This window comes from Cynocephalus volans, chromosome 2 (assembly GCF_027409185.1).
Source record: "Cynocephalus volans isolate mCynVol1 chromosome 2, mCynVol1.pri, whole genome shotgun sequence".
Classification (NCBI taxonomy): Eukaryota; Metazoa; Chordata; class Mammalia; order Dermoptera; family Cynocephalidae; genus Cynocephalus; species Cynocephalus volans.
In genome coordinates, this window is record NC_084461.1 from 172862992 (window position 1) to 172880509 (window position 17518).

The 17518-nt window shown below is 40.3% G+C and overlaps 1 protein-coding gene across 2 annotated transcripts in view; it reads right to left on the minus strand.

Annotated features, from left to right (window-relative positions):
- The window catches only part of PIWIL2 (piwi like RNA-mediated gene silencing 2), a 64529-nt gene extending 56129 nt beyond the window's left edge, over window positions 1–8400 (minus strand). For both annotated transcript variants that reach the window (XM_063087089.1, XM_063087088.1), the window contains exons 1-7: window positions 8209–8400; window positions 6291–6378; window positions 6008–6146; window positions 5136–5339; window positions 4386–4496; window positions 1023–1140; window positions 772–896 (exon numbers count right to left, since the gene is read on the minus strand). In XM_063087089.1, coding sequence (XP_062943159.1) covers window positions 772–896; window positions 1023–1140; window positions 4386–4496; window positions 5136–5339; window positions 6008–6146; window positions 6291–6378; window positions 8209–8400 — 977 coding nt within the window. The remainder of the gene's footprint in view (window positions 1–771; window positions 897–1022; window positions 1141–4385; window positions 4497–5135; window positions 5340–6007; window positions 6147–6290; window positions 6379–8208) is intronic.
- Window positions 8401–17518: the final 9118 nt, after the last annotated feature.

The window sequence follows — 17518 nt, forward strand, 5'->3', positions numbered from 1 at the left end:
AAAAATTACCAGAGCATTTATCTTTGATTATGCACAACTGACTGAAATCTTTCCTACTTACTCACTAGCCAAACATCAAGTTGATTTCCCAGGCTCAATTTTCACCATTTACTAAAAAGAACATAAGAGAGCCACTTTCTAAGTTTGTGAGTAACAGTCTGGCAAAGGGAGCTATTTTTGTTCTTGGCAGTTCAGCTAACTAGGTAGAAATTAGGTTCTGTGTTTCATTAAGTAAGAGGTACAAAGGTACTTCAAAAAGTTTATGGAAAAATAGAATTAAAACATAATACAAATCTTTCCATGAACTTTTTGAAGTACTCTTGTAGTTTAGGAATAACAGTGTATGAAAATTAGGAAGTCTCAAAAGAAGTTAAATAATTTTGAGCTATCTGTAATCCAAAAATTCAAGGGACTGAAAAATTCCTCCCAGTAACTATTTTTGCACAGTACCTCTTTAAGTAGCCCCCTCACTAACAACACCACTAAATATATACTATAAACATCTGTTTTTAAAGTTCCTGAATGAATCCAAAGGAACCTATTCTCCTAGCTAGCTACCTCCAAACCTAATTTCACATACCCAAATCTGGCCCATCACTTGTGAGATAATTTTTAAGTAATTTAGCCTCAATATAATCCATTTATTATTAAATGCTCCCAAACCCATCTATGTATACCCTGTAGTGTAATACCATCCAAGCTTCCTGAAGAGCACTACTGCAAATACAAGACTGGAGTTAAAGGAAAATAAGGCTTCCGCTGTTTTCTTACCGACGGAAAACAACATTGTAGAAGGGAATGCACAAGTCAGAACAGGGCTCCAGGATCTTTGTCAACTGAATCTTAATGCAGATCGCGGCACCATCAGTTTTCCTTTGACTTTTTAAATCAAGAACCTAGCAAATAAATATACACAAGTAAAAAGAAATGACAAATCTACCAAGTCCTATGGTTTCCCACCACTCAAAACACCAGAGCACTCTTAGGTTTCATCCGAAAGTACATTTCCTATTGTGTCTCACTTGTTGAAGCTTGATAGGCAGATAGAGAATAGATCCATCAAAAGCAGTGACGTTTCCGGTGACAGCTTGATGGTCCTTCAACATGCCAAACCTCATGCTTTTGCACTCCACATTGGGGCTAGAAAATTTAATAAAGAGGGTTTTAAAACAGCAATCTTTTTTTCCCTTTTTTTTTGGCAGCTGGCCGGTAAGGGGATCTGAACCCCTGACTTTGGCATTACTGGCACCACGCTCAAACAGCCATCTTTATCACAGCTGTGCAACAGGTGTGTTAGAGAAGCACTCATTTGTGACTGCTGCTCCACCTAGTGGTCATAGTAAAAAATTACATATCTGACTAAAAACAGAACTTTGACTTAAGGATACCCACTCACAGCAGAAACATTAGAAAATATAGGTAAAGCAAAAGAAAATAAAAACAACGCATAATACCGCCACTGGAGGACAACCTCCTTAACATGTCAGTGTATATTCTTGCAGACTTTAAGGTCAGGGGATCAGAAAATTTTTTATGTAAAGGGCCAGATAGTAAATACTTTGGACTTTGCTGCCCTGTAGCACGAAAGCAGTCATCAACAATATGTAAACAAATGAGCATGGCTATGTGTCAATAAAACTTTATTACAAAAACAAGCAGTGGACAGGGTTGACCTTTGGACCAACCGTCATTTGCCAAGCCCTGCTCTAGAGTATTCAGAGATACACACTCTAAAACAAAATAAAAGTATAAAAAACAGGATTTTACTGTAACCATTTTTTACTTATGGCAATTTCAACTTTTTATTGATTCACTGTCAAAAGTCTTACAGTTTTGAAAAACTCCAGTAGCTACTTTACACAGATGGTCCTATTCTATCACAGTAACAAACAACCTTGTTCTACAACTGCAAAGTTTAAACAAATCCAAGGCTAAAAAGGGTCAAGGATGTTCAAGCACATGAAGAAAGATAAAAGAAAAAAAAAAAATCAAGTGGTAATACAATACAGCTGTCCCAAAACTAAACACTCACATGCTAACATCACATTCCTTCCAAAATCCATACCTGCATACTTAAGAGATGAGTTCTAAGCACAATATTTCAGTTTGTCTTCCTAGACCCCCTTCACATACTACAAGGAAGCTAAAGGATGGCCAGTCTACTGTAATACATCTATGTGCTCAGGATTCTCTCAATGACCTGGCAGCACCTTCACATTGTGGCTCCAAAGATCCATGTCTATAATCTCGAAACCTATCAACCCACATCTTCTCCATGGCCAGTCGATGGAGACAGACCTGTTAGGGCTGCTATACCCCTTTCTGCTTCGTTAACATCTGTCAATCCACTTTCAGAGAAAGGAGTCTCCCTCTCTTCAATGTTCATCTCCTCCTCTTACGTTCCACAATAATCCTGTTTCCTAAGGTTCAATTTCACCCTCTTTTCTCTTTTCCTTCACCTGTCCTGTGTGTTCAGCTCTGCTTTCTTACCTCATAAAAACCACTAAAGCAATCCTACCCTCTTTAATTATCATTCCACTTCCCAATCCTTACAAACTTTTTAAATGAGTGGCCAATTCATTGTCTACTTCTCATGGTCTATGCTCCTCCTATTCCTTTAATCTCCTAGTTTTTTCTCTATAACTCAAACAAAGCTACTAGAAGATCACCAAGGGGGCCCTCAAAAGCAAATACAATAACTTTTTTTCCTGTGGCCAATGTCAACCCCTCCTCCTTATTCAAATGGATCCTTCCTTTGGTGTTTATAACATGTCCTGAGGGTATTTTTCCCCTATCTTTTCCTTTCTTCTTTCTTTCACTCCACTTCCTCCTCTTGTACAACCAACTGGTAGCTGTCCTTCAAAAATTCAGACTTCCTAGTACAGACATTTTGGAAAACAGTATGGAGGTTCCTCAAAAACTAAAAATAGAACGACCATATGATTCAGTGATCCCACTTCTCAGTATGTATCCAAAGGAATTGAAATTAGTATGTTGAAGAGATATCTGCACTCCCATGTTCATTTTAGCATTATTCACAACCACCAAGACATGGAGACAATAAGTGTCTATCATGGATGAATGGACAAAGAAAATATGGTGTACATACACAATGGAATACAGTACAGCTTTTAGAAAGAAGGAAGTCCTGTCATTTGCAACATCATGGATGAACATTGAGGAAATTATGTTAAGTGAAATAAGCCAAGCACAGAAAGATAAATACTTCATGATCTTACCTATGTGTGGAATTTTAAAAAGTTGAATGCACAGAATCAGAAAGTAGAACGGTGGTTACAGGAGTAGGGGGAGAATGTTGGTCTTAAGCGTACAAAGTTTCAGTTAGGAGGAGTAAGTTTTAGTGATCTGTTACACAGTATGGTGACCACAGTTAATAATAATGGACTGCATATTTCGAAATTGCTAAAAGAAATTTTAAATGTTCTCACCACAAAAAATAATAAGTAGGTGAAGTGGTGAATATGTTAATTAGCTTGATTTAATCTTTCTATAATGTGTACATGTATCAAAACATCACAATGTATCCCATAAATACACAACTGTTATTTTTTACAATTGTTATTTTTCAATTAAAACAATTTAACTTCCATATTCTCATTTTCTTCACAGATATTTCAGAACACTCATTTTCATAATTCCAGCTAATAACTTCCTGTTAATGACTCCCCTAAGATCTTAAAAGAGAACACAAACTAATAGGAGTTCTTAATTTTAGAAAAAATATGATGAATCCTAAAGTTATTGATATAAAATATGAGTAATTTTCTCTGATTTTCTCACTCTCAAATTTAATCCTAGACTGGGGCTGGCCAGTAGGTCACTTGGGAGAGCATGGTGTTGATACCACCAAGGGTTTGGATTCCCATACTGGCCAGCCACCAAACAAACAAACCAACAAAAAACCCTAGACTGTCACTGTGGAGATGTCAAATGTTGGTATAATGACTCATGCAGGGGAAGATCCAGGTTTTGTGGGGTGTGTATCTTACACCATTTGGGGGGGAAGGAACCTTTAAGAAAAGGAATACAAAATCACATATACAAAATAAGTTAAAAGGTCATGGAAAGGGCAAATGCAAGTAAAAGGCCTGAACCTAAGCTTCATTAATTTCACATTAAATCCACTTCTAGCCTCACACATAAACCCACACCTACTAAATTAAAATCTGAATTGGTAAGATAGCTAAATACACACATAATCATAAAATGTTAACCTTAAACTTCCTGAAAGGATCTGAGTACATGCATTATTGCATGGGAGATTCATCAAGAATCATAAAGAAAAATATTCAGTTATCTCAGGGGAACTATTTCATTACTGCCTTCTAAGAAGTGAACGATACAGAGAGAGAAGCTGTGAATACCTGAAAGTCACATGATATTGATAAACTGCTTCATTATGACACTGTATTTTGATGAGGTTCAGTCCCAAAGATTGAGGTGTTCCTTTTGATCCCTGCTTCACCAAAAGCTCTCTGGAAAATAAAAATAAAAACAAAAGCACCAACATATACTAAAAACAAAGCAACCAACCAACTCACACCCAAAAAAAAAAAAAAAAAAAAAAAAAGACTGGGGTAAGTATTTTTTCACACTTTGCTTAGAGATACACAAACCAAGAACCAAGACATACAAAAGCAAGCTTTGAAGGCTAGAAAAGAAATTCTTAACAATGTCTAATTAGAGATGCAAGGTCACCCTATCTGTTCTAGTAATAACATCACTGGAATAAAGTAGGCCAGCTAAGAACACAAGATTTAGTTCCAAAAGAGAAAGATGAAGTGCCATAATATTTTTCCTAAATGATTTTTTCTTATTTTCAACATGACAAAGAATAGTCTGTGTGAATTAAGAAGGAAAAAAACGCCACGACGCCACTCTCTGGTATGTGCTATATATTCACTGTTAAACCCATTTCACTTCATCAAGAATTGTCCCACCTCTTTGTCAATCTCCCACCAGCAAAAACTAAATGAAACAACCTGCAGTACCTATCACCAAGGAGGACTCTAGACACGGTGTTCACAATACCACACACCAGCCAAAACATAGAGGTTCATTAGGCACCTCCTCCTCCTGTCACTACTAAGCAGAGAAGGATGCCCCTGACTTACTTTTCCTTGTGCTCTGCAGTCAGGACCAGAGGATGATCTGGAGAGTGGAGAGAGGACTGGGGCAGAGGTGGTGATGACAGCCGCGGGTGATTCCGGAAAGTGAGGCTGGATGCACTGGGAGGCTTGTCCACTCCTCTGCCTATACCCCCAGCTGCTCTTCCTAATGGTAATAAAGAAGCTTCTGAACTTCCTCTTCCAAGCATTCTGGAATGTTGAAAAGACAGGCGAATCAGGGCTCTCTTAATCACGCTTCTATTTATGCCTCATCTTTTTTTTTTAAAATAAAAGATGGCCAGTAAGGGGATCTTATCCCTTGACTTCGTGTTGTCAGCACCATGCTTTCCCAAGTGAGCTAACCGGCCATCCCTATATAGGGATCTGAACCCATGGCCTTGGTGTTGTCAGCACCACACTCTCCCAAGTGAGCCATGGGCCAGCCCTGCCCCCTCCCGATTATTCCCCCAAGTCTACATTACCTTGTTGGAGGAGACAGCAAAAGGGACACAAGCACAGCCTTGGGATTCCCTCAAAGTCCAATATGCCAACATGACTCATTCACCAACTGCTATCAATACTGACTCTCAGAACTGTCTTCAGCAGAATTGTGGGGAAAGCTCGACTCACCCAGATTAATGAACTACGATCAGGGTAACTTGTTAAGAAGACAAATTTAGTTGACCCACCCAGGGGAGAACTACTTTTACCCTCTTCCAATGACTGACTAGATCAGCAGCTGCTAACTACTCTTGGAAAATTTCCAACCAGGCATTGCTTGTTTGTGAGATAACACAACCTTCTTAAAGTTTCTCTTTGGCCCTATAGACATATTCCATCTGAAGTCAATGGCTACGAGAGAAGGAAATTTTACCCACCTCTTCCAACCAACAAGGGCCTCTGCCACCTTGCTGTCCCCAGCTGCCAATACTGAAGGATCCGGAAAAGCAGGACGAGGTTCTTCTCTGTCCCTGCGCCCCATATTAGCAGACAACCCTCGACCTAAAATGCCTCTACCTGAATGAAAGAACCAAACCCCAGCTGTAACTGAGTCGAACATGTTTTAAAGTACAGTTATTTTTCTGAAGATAAACTGTTCCCTTTTAAAAATGAAGCAATCATACATACGACCACAATTTCTCAAGTTAGTTTTTGACATACCTAAAGGAGGTACTTCTCGTGTTAGAGGGGTTTGGGACACTGTCTCGAGACCCAGGCCTCGAAACATGGAGACCAAACCCACAGATTCCTGTGGAAAATCAAAAAATAAAGTTACTCTAAAATGTAATTTATAACTCCAGAAACAATGGTTTTCTTAAAGTCCTGGTAAATAATAAAATAATTTTCTTCATATTGTATAAATGTTATAGAAATAAGAGATAAAAATATTTTATAGAAATTTTTTTTAAATGCCCATAACCATGTCCTATTAAGTTTTTAAGCATAAATAGTTACTATTAAAAGTCCATGATTTGAGGTACAGTATAATAAAATGCAACAGAAAAGAATAACCTTTCCATTTGTCTTATTTATTTCCTGTATACCCTAGGTAAGAGAGCATAAGTGTACTTAAATTTTCAAAAAAGCTAGGTCATTTAAGGGTATCAGAGGTTTGGGGTTTGTTTAACATCCAACAAAACCTGCTACTATCTTCTTACAGAAGTCTTGAAAGTTTAGTCTTGTTATACCAGTTAGAGCTGCCACATGAATAAAAGCCACACACAAACTCAAGCAATTCATCTGAGAAAACATACAAGATTATTGTCAAAAATTTTTCTTCTTTCAAAACATTACAGTTGACACTGTCAACTTAAAGTTACCATAACCGCATTACTGAACTCTTCCTATACTTGCTAACTTTTTATCTTTGACATATATTAATTACAGACAAATACTGTTCTTAAAGTTACTGTGCAGTTTATAATTAAGAGATTAAGAATGCACACATGTGTAAGTGTTCACACAGCAGTAGCAATGACTGAAGATCCCATTCCAGGGTGACAGAAGAAGCATCTGCTTTATGATAATATTGGGGGACCTGAACACACCTTTCAGCATTGGATAGATCACCTAGGCAATAAATCAACAGGGTAACCATTACTCTTTCAGAGGGAGGGAAGAAATCTAGGGTTATCAGTGGTGGGAGGGGGGAGGGAGGGGGGATAGGAAGAGATTGGACAAGGGGCATAAAGAATAAGTAGAATTTGTAACAAGACACATACTAGTAATATTGATTTGATCAACACATGTCAACATTCAATCCCCAAAATATGCATAATCAATTATGATTCAATTTTTAAAAAGGGGGAAAAAAAAGATTAAAAATGCACACATGTGTAAGTGTTCGCACAGCAGTAGCAATGGTTGAAGATCTTTTTCTTTAAAATTTGAGCAAAGAGGGCCGAGCCCGTGGCGCACTCGGGAGAGTGCAGCGCTGGGAGCGCAGCAACGCTCCCGCCGCAGGTTCGGATCCTATATAGGAATGACCGGTGCACTCACTGGCTGAGTGCCGGTCACGAAAAAGACAAAAAAAAAAAAAAAAAAAAAGATTTAAGCAAAGAGCCTTCTGAAAAGAACTCTAAAAATCACTACCTCAGAAGCAAAAGTTGCTACTAAATACCACAGAGCCAAACCCAGGGTGAAAATCTAAACACTCAGAAAAGAGCAAAAGGTTGTATCTTTAAACCTATCAATTGTGGGTGGATGGATGGATGGACATAAAGCACTTACCCAAGTCCATCTAGTGTTCATTATAAGGCATTTTTGCTAGATTTGCAACTCTAGGATTTTAAGTATGTGCCCAGAAGATACAGCTACATATTGTCAGCACCACACTCAGCCAGTGAGCGAACCAGCCATCCCTATATGGGATACGAACCCGTGGCCTTGGCGTTATCAGCACCGCACTCTCCCGAGTGAGCCACAGGCCGGCCCCTTACAACTACATATTGAAGGGGAAAAAAAACCCTAAAACTTTATTTTTGTATAGGCCTTCACAGTTTTCTTCTTTTTTGAAATTATTACTTGCTGTGATCACAGGGTAAGCTGTACACAATTATGTATCCAGGTGTGGTCTTACCCTTCGCGTTGGCCCATTCTGTGTGCTTGGTTCCTCTGGCTTTCCAAATACATAGCCTCTGCCTGCAGGTCCTGCACTGCCCAGGGCTGAGTCCAAAGGTTTAGGAGCTTGTGGCCAACAGCCTGGCATCCGAACACATTGAGATGGGTAGCCAGGAGAAGGGCCCCTAAATGGCGGTCGGATGGGATCCATCGAAAGTCTGTAGAGGACACAGATGTTGATCCTGTTCTGATTAACTACCTGCCAGCATTTTTAAAAGATTAAAGATTCAGAATTGTTTTCTTTTTCCTTCAAGACAAACTCACAAAGCATTAAAAAATTACTTTGAGTCAGACCAGTGATACCATCTTCTGTAACACACTCACTTTAAAAGCTTCTATGTGAGCCTGTAATATTCTAAACATCCTCCATCTGCAATACTGCAGAGGTCCAAGCTCTCCTTGAACTTACATATATTTTCTACTGAAACAGCCTCTCAGAGAACTCAGCCCTATAAGTTAACTGCCTGTTATAGAAGAAAGCAATTTTCATGTTATGAATATGATTTTGGTTTATAAACACGTTTACAGTGAACATAACCATATCATAAAATTATACTTTCCAGTTGGTTAAAGTGCAGTGTTACAATACCAAGATCAAGGGTTTGGATCCCTGTAGCGGCCAGCCATCAAAAAAAAAAAAAAAAAAAGATAAAATTATACTGTCAGTAAATATTTATGGGTTTGCTTTGTTATTGGCTTCTCTTTTTTATGCTGGAGTCCTAATTTTCTCCCAGTCTAGAATCACATTAAACTCATCTCCTTCGGGCCGGCCCGTGGCTCACTCAGGAGAGTGCGGTGTTGAGAATACCAAGGCCCCGGGTTCGGATCCCATATAGGGATGGCCGGTTAGCTCGCTGGCTGAGCGTGGTGCTAACAACACCAATTCAAGGGTTAAGATCCCCTTACCGGTCATCTTTTAAAAAAAAAAAAAAAAAAAACTCATCTCCTTGTTCTCTTCAGTTGCTTCTCTGAATCTTTATCCAATTCCTTTAAAACTCTTCTTTCAAACTTCATCAGAATTGAGGTCTCTAGGGTACAGAGCCTTCCTACTTTGAGCCTACAATACCTGGTGAATCTCACAGGTCACATTTAACATCCTTTTTTCCCCCAGGAAACGAGGGATGAGACTCTCTCCCTCACTTCCCCAATCTAAGGTCCACCAGGCCTCTTCAAAATCACTTTATAAACTACAGATTTCAGGACTCCCTCTTTAAGGAGCGCCTTTCATTGTCCTGATTTGCCTCTGATCCCTGAAGAATCTTTCTTAACTGGAAAGTAAGCCTCTTAACTTTTGAAAACCTGTCTTAAGTATTAGCTACAGAGTAGGGAAATCAGGCCATGTATAAAAAGACCAGCACATAATTCCTAAGTCAACAGTATGGGTGGAAATAGTTCAAGAACCTGCAAAACTTTCTAAATTAAACTACCGTCTTTTACACTATAAAGGTAGGATTAAGTTCTCCCCTTTAATTGCTAAAGCCCCCTTTTTCAGTTAGCTGGTACTCTGTTCACACCTCCCCAACACCACCCGAAGAATCCAGAACAATCAGTCGCCTAACTGGTACATACTGAGAGGTGCTGTAACACCTACCAATTACAGGATTTCTGGAATCCTCTTTCTCCACCCTTCCTTCAACCCCATCATGACTTCTATAGATGCAGGTACCTCCTCCAGAAAGCCCTCCCTTAACATAGATGTCCTCCTTTGAACAGTTAGCAGATACCTGGCTGACTTAAAGGAGTGGGAAGGGTCCCAGGGCAGGCTAGGCCTCCTCCTCCTCCACCTCTCCCAGTGCGCGCTCTGCGCTGGGGCAGCAGGACCGGGGCCTAACCCGAAGCCAGGACCCTGAAGGCAAGTCCCACCCTCTCCACCCGAGAAAAGTACCTTTCCCAAAACTAACAGCTCTCCTACGCGCCTGCCCACTATTTCCGTCCAAATAACACGCCCACTCACCCTCCTAGGGCCTCAACCTTCCCACCTTTTCGAGGTCCTGCGTTCTTCCCACACACCCAACTTCAAATAACGACTTCCTGCCCCCGCCCCACCCAAGCGCCCACAGCAACTTGCGCCCCTTCTTTGGGCAGGGTGGGGAGGGGGGCGGACCGGGGGGAGCCGGGAGGGCCTCCTCACCACTCCGTGCCTGAGCAAATGCCCACCCCAGCCTGCACCAGACGGGCTCTGGCTGTCCAGGTTTGAGCCCCGTCCTCACACCTGGGCGGGAAATTCGTCCGGCTCTGCTAGGCCTGAGGAGAACACCTCGCTCAACCCGCAGGCCCACAAAGGACTCACATGCTCCAGGCTCCAACTTCCGGCCCAGGGGGGGGGGGGCGGGGGCTCAGCGGCTGAGCCCACTGGCCGAACGACATGGCACTCACAAGATCCAGCCTTTTCATTGGCTCCTGTGCAAAAAAGAGACTCGCCCTGTCCGGTGGCCTCACTCTACAGAGTTCATCCGGAGTAGGTGTTAGAAGCTGTAAATGAAAGTAAGCGTTAAGATGTGTTAAGTTTTTGAGATCTTGACTCCCTTCCTGAGGGCAACTCCTGTAAACAGGTTCAGCTTACACGCTCATGTTGACGTTGACTTGCCCCATCCCTTCCACTTAGAAGATATAGGCATATAGGTGGTAAACAGGAAACATTAAGTTTGAATTCGCATTCAAACACCTAATTATGGAATGTCTGCACATCACTTTCCTTACATATAAAATAGGGATAAAAGCATCCATTCATAGGGTCGTAGGGAAATGTACAAACATTAATGAGATAATGTATGTAAAATACTTAGCACAAGGAGAAAATGACCAGCAATAAATGTTGCCTTTTATTATTTATTGATGTCTAAAAATGTGAGCCAAGAAGAGCTTTCGTCAAACTATATAAAATTATTAGCGGTTAATCCTCCAATTACAGAATATTTTCACCCAAAGAAAGATTTCTCTCCCTTTCCCAACCATTCTGGCAAATAACCCCAGGTTTTATGAGGTGGTTGGGGTCAAGTTTCTGGAAGCTTTGGCTGATGCTGTAGAGATGTCCAAATAGGACTAGAGAAGGATCGACCTTACCTTTCCCAGGATATCCCATGCCTTATTTTAATCCATACATTCAAGGACTGTCCTCTCCTTCCTGAATGAGTATAGAATCTGAAAACAATTGGAGCAGGGTGATTTCCAAGGCAGGAATCTAATTGGCAGTATGCCCCTTCGCTGACCGTAGACATTGTTTAACATAAGAGTTCAACATTGTAACTTCCTCTACTGCACAACCATCATAACTTAAAATTTTACGGTGTTATGTTACAGACAGAATTCTCTACTGCTACAGACAGAATTGGAATTCTCTACTGCCTACGCAAACATTTAGATGCAAGTGCACTCAACATCAGTTATACAAACTGTTCTGTAACCTTGATGAAATCCCAGCTCCCTGTCCTTTTAGGAATTCCAACCAAACCTTGCATCAAAAATTCATCTGACACACATGAAAAAATATTTTAGGGGCAGGATCAGCAAATCTTCTAGTTGAAGTAACACAACAGTAATTCTCACGATTTTCTGAACAAGTCTGTTTTGGAATCGAAACCAAGAGCACCATATAAGGGTATACATATTGGGTTCCCTAGATTTCTATATCCTGTTCATGCAAGAGTAGGCAACATCTGTACAGTATTTCTAGCCAATCCATACATCATGAATATTACTTATCTCACTAAAGGAAAATCTATGTAGTCTCAGTGTTGATTTGAGATAAAGATGGCTGAAACTTTTTGAAATGCAGGCCTCTGTTTGAATCTTTCAAAAGCTAATCAACCTCTCCTGGAGTTTATATTCCCTATCAGGGTGCATCAATTGTTAATCAACCATCCCTAAGATATCAATAAAAACAGAACACACAATATTTTCACCATAAAAAAATAATAAGTATGTGAGGTGGTGGATATGTTTAATTAGTTTGCTTTAATCGTTCCACAGTGTAAAAATATATCAAAACATCACATTGTACTCCATAAATATATACAATTATTTGTCATTAAAAAGAAAAGAGGGGTTGGCTGTTTAGCTCAGATGGTTGGAGCATGGTGTTATAACACCAAGGTCAAAAGTTTGGATCCCCACACTGCAGCCACCAAAAAAAAAAAAAAGAAGAAAGAAAAATAGCACACACATATCACTGTCTAAGATAAAGTATTTTGACTTAAATTACAGATGACTTTTTTTAGAACTAGTTATTTTATTAAATATTAATTAATACAAAAGGATTAATTACTAAAGGATTTCAAAAGGATTTCATCATTGTTGCCTCTAAAGCATGCACTTGTTTTGTTTTCCACACCTAACATGTGAGAATACCTATCCAACTTATCTAATTTTAATCTTAACGGGCACCCCTGCCTATTTAAAAAAAAACAGGAGTGGGGCGGGGTGAAGTAGTAATTTACAGCAGCTTCAAAATAACAGTTTAACCTTAATTCTGCATGAACTGTTAACTTCAGGATTGATAGTGCATTGGGAAGTTTACATATTCACATTGCTGTTGATTGAATTGTGTTTCCCAAAGTCTGTGTATTAGAAACTTAACCCTCCCTGTGACAGTGTTAAGAGGGTGGGGAATCCTATTATGGTAATTGAAAGGTGGGGCCTTGAAGAAGTGATTAGATTGTGAGGACCATGCCCAAGTAAATGGATTAATCCACTGATGGTTTAACGGTGGTAATGGGAGTGATTCTGAGGGCTTTAAAAGGACTGAAGAGTTAGCTCTCTCTCTGCTCCTCCATTTCCACCATGTTGACACCCTGTGTTGCTGTAAAACCACCACCTAAGAAGGCCCTCACCAGATGTGTTCCCAGGACTTTGGACTTCCCAGCCTCTGAAACTGGAAGCACTAAATATCGTTTCTTTATAAATTACCCAGTTCCAGGTATTTCTGTTATAAGTATCAGAAACAGACTAAACCATACATTATCTAGATAGGTTTGATGTCAGAGGTAGAACCCGGGGGGGGGGGGGGCGGGCAATAGTCAGTCTCAACCTACCCAGTCCTCTTACCAGGTTCTTGACTCTGCCACAGGAAAGAATTCAAGGGCAGAGTCACAGTAGACAGTGAGAACAAATTTTTTTTTTTTTTTTTTTTTTTTTTTTTTTTTTTTTTTTAATTTTATTTTGTCGATATACATTGTAGCTGATTAATGCTCCCCATCACCAAAACCTCCCTCCCTTCTCCCTCCCCCCCTCCCCCCCAACCATGTCCTTTCTGTTTGTTTGTTGTATCAACTTCAAATAATTGTGGTTGTTATATCTTCTTACCCCCCCCCCCGTTTGTGTGTGTATGTGTGTATGTGTGTGTGTGAATTTATATATTAATTGTTAGCTCCCACCAATAAGTGAGAACATGTGGTATTTCTCTTTCTGTGCCTGACTTGTTTCACTTAATATAATTCTCTCGAGGTCCATCCATGTTGTTGCAAATGGCAGTATTTCATTCGTTTTTATAGCTGAGTAGTATTCCATTGTGTAGATGTACCACATTTCAGTGAGAACAAATTTAATGTAACAGATAAGAAATACATAGTGGCATAGCTCCAGAGACCGAGCAGGGCCCACACCAAGTTTAACACAAAAGTAAGTTCAGTACAGATATCAAGTCTAACACAAAAGCAAGGAAACCATACTGAATGTTCAGTACAAAGTGCAGGATGGCTCAAAAGAATGAGCAGCCACTTGCTAAAAGAAAGTTTGATAGAAAGTAAAGTATACACACCTCAGCCAGCAAAGTGCGGGTTGCCTCCAGTAAAGTGAGCAACAACCCCACCTTTGCCTGGGATTCGGCTTCTATAGTTTCTCTATCTAATGGATATTCAATTAAGGGGATGGCTCCCAGTTATGTAACATTTCGTCTTGCACATGCTTAGTCTCTTCCTGGAGCATGTTCATTGGTCAGACCCTATCACATGCACCAGGCATACTCAAGAATATTCTGGGCCGACCCTGTGGCACACTCGGGAGAGTGCGGCGCTGGGAGCGCAGCAGTGCTCCCGCCGCGGGTTCGGATCCTATATACAGATGGCTGGTGCGCTCACTGGCTGAGCGCGGTGCGGCCGGTCACAAAAAAGCCAAAAAAAAAAAAGAATATTCTGTGCTCTCTGTTGAGCATGCCCAGCCACTAGATTTGCATAAGCCAGTCCCTTGTGGTCTCATTTTTCCTGTGTTGGTGCTGAAAGTAGGTCTAACTGGCAAGAGTAACTTTCCTCCAGGTGAAAGTTCACAGGAGGGGATCTGAGACCTCAGGGAGTGGCTGGAAACCCAGAGGCATGTCCTGAAACCTGAACCCAGGGAAACTGAGCAACTCCTATATCAGGTTTGCTGTACCATATATAACACAAAAATTATATTCCTGTTATTGGAAAAGATAAAAGTCCTATTCTCTGCTCATTTTACCCTCCGGAATCAAACCAAATTCTATTTATTCTCAACTTTTGGGAGGGCAGAGGGGAGTAGGGAAAGAGCTCTTATCTAAGCTGACTGAAGAGTAAACACTTTAAAAAATACTTAAGGGCCCTCTATCTGATACTGTATCACTGAACTTTAAGTGGTACTTGTGTATTCACTGCCCTCACCAATTCTTTGATTTCATAGTGAGCACCAAGGATCTTAGTAACAACCTCTCATATTCTGCTTTCATATGAATCATGTCCAGATGACATTTTTTTTTTTAACTCAGAAAAGCTTTTTTAAAGCAAAAAAGTTATAACAACAAATTCTGGGGCTGGCTGGTTAGCTCACTTGGTTTCAGCATGGTGCTGATAACACCAGGCACCAAGGTCAGGAGTTTGGATTCCCTCCACTGGCCAGTTGCCAAAAAAAATTTTTTTTTCTTTTCTTTTTTTTTTTTTTGTGACTGGCTGGTATAGGGATCAAAAACCTGGACATGACAACAAATCTGTCTACCTGGCCCTGCCCAGGGTTCTAACACTCAGGATCAAGAAGTCCCCGTAACTACATACAATCTGGATTTTCCTAGGCAGTCATGACTGAATATTCTGGTCCTTTGTCCCCATAAGTACTTCCATTCTGACAATGTGTTCTGATTTGTTGTTGTTGTTGTTCAGAAAACAAGATCACCAGAGCCACAGAAACATTAAGGGCAAGATAAGGGGGAAATTACATTACCTGTGTCACCCAAAAACTATATAGGGAGGGCTTTATTTAAAGTAGACCTATTTCTTTCTACCTCTGGGTTCCTGGCAGAGGTAAATACAAATCCTCCCAAGAGAAATACACCCTAAATCTCCCCCACAAAAAGTGTCAACAAATGCGGTCACGAGAAAAAAATAAGTCTCAAAATGCATTTGGCTCAATAAGAGAGGACAAACAACCCAATGAAAAAATGCATAAAAGATATGAATGGACCTTTCACCAAAGAAAATATACAAATGGCTAAAATTCACATGAAAAGTTACTCGACACCACTTTTCATTAGAGAAATGCAAATTAAAATCATGAGATATCATTTCACAACCACTAGAATAGCCATAATAAATAAAACAGATAATAACTGTGATGGTTAATTTTATGTGTCAACTTGACTGGGCCACAGGGTGCCCAAATATTTGGTCAAACATTATTCTGGGTTTTTCTGTGAGGGTATTTTCAGATGAGATTAATATATAAATTGGTAGGCTGAGTAAAACAGATCGCCCTCCCTAATGTGGCTGGGCCTCATCCAATCAGTTGAAGGCCTGACGAGAACAAAAAGACTGATCCTCCCCCAAGTGAGAGAATTCCTTCTGCTTGACTGCCTTCAAACTCAAACAAAACACTGGCTCTTCCTAGATCTCAAGTCTGCCAGCCTTTGGACTGAAATTACACTATTGGCTGTACTGGTACTCAGGCCTTCAGACTTGTATTGGAACTGTATCATTGACTCTTCTGGGACTACAGCTTATCAACTCACCCTACAGATCTTTGGACTTGTCAGTCTCCAGAATCACATGAGCCAATTTCTCATAATATATCTCTTTATACCTACATCTATATCTATATATCCTACTGGTTCTGTTTCTATGGAGAACCCTAACACAGATTATCGTATAGTGAAGTGAGGTGCTGCTATAACAAATACCAAAAACTGTGGAAGTGGCTTTGGAGCTGGGTGATGATGGACACAGGTGTTGATCTAAAGAAAGAAACGGAGACAAAAACATATAAAAATAGTTTATTTGGGCCAGTTAAAGATTGCATCCCAGATTCAAGTTGCCCCAAATATGTGCTCTGTGAGGCAGCAGTTACAGACAGACTTTTAAAGGGGAAAAGGAAAATTTAAAGGGGGCAGCTCCAAAGTTATTTGCCAAGAACTTACATTGGTTCACTACAATAACATAAGATACTAATTGGCTATACATTGTTTTTTGACTCATAAAGTCTAGGAACATCACAACTGAGAAAGAGGAAGGGTCACACTGTACAACTTGCGATAACATTTGGGTAATTTATACCTGTTGGTGGTGGCAGCTAGTCCGGATACATTGCTAAAGCATGCCTTTTAGCAATCATCCTGGATATAGGTGTGGGGGTGTGGCTGAGACCCCATGCTCATATCTCTCTAGGCCTGATAAGTTTAGCAGACCTCACATTCCTCAGATTTCTTTGAGCCACTTTTCTGAGAAGCTAGAAGAGTGTTGAGGTACATGCTAGAAAAATCCTAGATTGCCTCGAACAAACTGTAGAAATATGGATGCAAAAGGTGCTCTGGTGGGGCCGGCCTGTGGCTCACTCGGGAGAGTGCGGTGCTGATAACACCAAGGCCACGGGTTCAGATCCATATAGGGATGGCCGGTTTGCTCACTTGGGAGAGCGTGGTGCTGACAACACCAAGTCAAGGGTTAAGATCCCCTTACCAGTCATCTTTAAAAAAAAAAAAAAAAAAAAAAAGGTGCTCTGGTAAAGTCTCAAATAGAAATAAGGAACATGTCACTGGAAACTGGAGGAAAGGTAATCCTTGTCACAAAGTGGCAAAGAACTTCGCTGAATTGTGTTACAGTGTTTAGTGGAAGGTAGAACTTAACAAGCCATAAACTTGGATATTTAGCAGACAAGATTTCTAAGCAAAGTGCTGTAGGTGTGGCCTGGCCTCCCTTACTGCTTACAGTAAAATGCAAGAGGATAGACATAAATTGAAGAAATTATTAAGTGAAAAGGAACCAGAACTTGAAGATTTGGGAAAGTCTCACATGTCCATATTGGAAAAAAATGAGAAAGCTTGTTCTGGAGAGAAC